Below are 2,069 nucleotides of genomic sequence, written 5' to 3' on the forward strand. Positions count from 1 at the left end.
CCCCCCCCTCCCCGCGGCTGCCCCGTCGCCATGGCAACGCGCTCCCCCCCACGTGACCCGCGGCAGGCCGCCTGTTACCAGGGACGCGGCGAGGGGGGGGGGGGGAAGGGGCCGCTCTTCCTGATTGCCCCCCCCCCCCACCAAGCAATGCCATTGGCCGCCCTCCCATTGGCTGGGGAGGGAGGGGGGGGCGCGGAGCCGGGCCGCTGATTGGCTGGGCGCGGAGGTGAGGCCGTGGGGTGATGGCGGGCCGGGCGGCTCGGCGCCATTATGGGAAAAGGACAGGGGAGGGGGGGGGGAAGCGCGCGCGCGCGGAGCCGTGCACGCGGCGCCGCGCGCCCGCGCGCGGGCGGCAGCCAATGGGAGGGCGGCGGGAAGGCGGGCTGCACGCGCGGCCCGCGTGGCCCCCTCAGTCCGCGGCGGCCCCCGGCGGAGGCGGGCGGGCGCCGGAGGCGGCTCCGTCCCCGCGGCCGCGGCCTCCTCCCCCCTCTTCTTCTTCCCTCCCCTCTCTCCCTCCCCCGGCTGTGGGGAGAGAGGCGGAGCCGCCGCCGAGCCCCGGGGCCGCCGCCCGCCGCCTTTATCTGTCCCGGCGGCGCGGGGGGGTGGCACTGGGGAACACCTCGTCGGCAGGCAGGCGCCTATAAATAGGGCGGCGGGGATGGGAGCGCGGACACGGGCGGCGGCGGGGAGCGGCTGCGCCACACGGTGGGTGCCGGGGATCCGCGGGTGTCAGCCATCATCCACGGGTGCCTTTGTTGGTGTCATTTGGGGGCTGTTTCCTGGCTTCTCGGGCGGAGGGGGGAGGGTGGGGCCGCTTGTAGGGTGGCTCCGGGGTGGGAGAGGGGAAGGGATAAGAGGGGGAGCACAGCTCGGTGCAGCACGAGCCCTAACGCCCTCCTCCCCGCAGGGCTTCCCCACGGGACGGCAGCAGCCGAGGCACGGCGGAGGGCAGCCGCAGCGCCTAGCCAGGAGGAGGAGAAGGACCAGGAGGAGGTGATCCCCGCCGTCATGATGCAGCTCTGCGACTCGTACAGCCAGAAGTACTCGCTGCTCAACGCCATGAACCGCTTCATCGGCGCCGTCAACAACATGGACCAGACGGTGATGGTGCCCAGCCTGCTGCGCGACGTGCCGCTGCTGCTGGAGGAGCTGGACGCGGCCGGAGCCGTCTGCCCGCAGCGGGAGGCCCCGCTGCCCACCGCCAGCCCCGGCGCTTACTTCTCCCGGCGGGACATGTACAGCCACTACGTGCTGCTCAAGTCCATCCGCAACGACATCGAGTGGGGCGTGGTGCAGCCACCGCCGCCGGCCGCCGACGAGGCCGCCCGCAAGAAGGACAAGCTGGGCGGCGGGCCGGCCGAGGAGGGCGAGGCGGAGGAGGACCTGGAGCAGCAGTTCCACTACCACCTCAGCGGCCTGCACACGGTGCTCTCCAAGCTCACCCGCAAGGCCAACGTGCTCACCAACCGATACAAGCAGGAGATCGGCTTCGGCAGCTGGGGGCAGTGAGGGTGGGAGCGCGGGGCGGGGGACGGGACGGGACGGGATGGGATGGGATGAGACGGGACGGGGGGCGGCGGTGGGAGCGGGGTTCCCTCCGCAGGACCCCCCCCCTCCCTTGTTTTGCACTACTTTCCTAACGGGGGTGGGGTCTCCCCGCGTGCTCCCGGGACTGCAGTCGTTTTTACCAACGCACAAAACAGAGAGCGAGCGAGATGTAAATTAATCGATACTAGTTTATTAATTTTTTTTTCCTCTTTTTTTTTTTTTTTTGTATGGTGTGGGGCGAGCTGTGCCTCTTCCAGGCAGGGAGGGTGGATTTGTACGTGTATGAGCGCGTTGCATAGCTGGCCGGTCTGAGGCTAAAGAGGAGCCGATGAAAATAACGAGACCGGCTTAAAATTGCTCGTCTTACCCGGGACGGGACCCAGTGGACTCGCAAACACCCCAGTTCACTGGGAAGGATGAAGGGTTCCACGGTTGTACATGTACTGAAGCCTATTTAAAACTTTTTTACTCAGATGTAGAGTATATTCTAAAATAAATGCAAATGTATTGACTAAAAGTGA

The 2,069-nt window shown here is 67.7% G+C and overlaps 1 protein-coding gene across 1 annotated transcript; it reads left to right on the forward strand.

Annotated features, from left to right (window-relative positions):
• Nucleotides 1–420: 420 nt before the first annotated feature.
• Nucleotides 421–2,069, forward strand: MID1IP1 (MID1 interacting protein 1). Its single transcript, XM_082757468.1, has 2 exons — nucleotides 421–705; nucleotides 908–2,069. The coding sequence occupies exon 2, from the start codon at nucleotides 1,009–1,011 to the stop codon at nucleotides 1,507–1,509; it is 501 nt and encodes a 166-aa protein (XP_082613594.1). The 5' UTR covers nucleotides 421–705; nucleotides 908–1,008; the 3' UTR covers nucleotides 1,510–2,069.

Source organism: Aythya marila (genome assembly GCF_965140915.1).
Source record: "Aythya marila genome assembly, chromosome: 1".
Classification (NCBI taxonomy): domain Eukaryota; kingdom Metazoa; phylum Chordata; class Aves; order Anseriformes; family Anatidae; genus Aythya; species Aythya marila.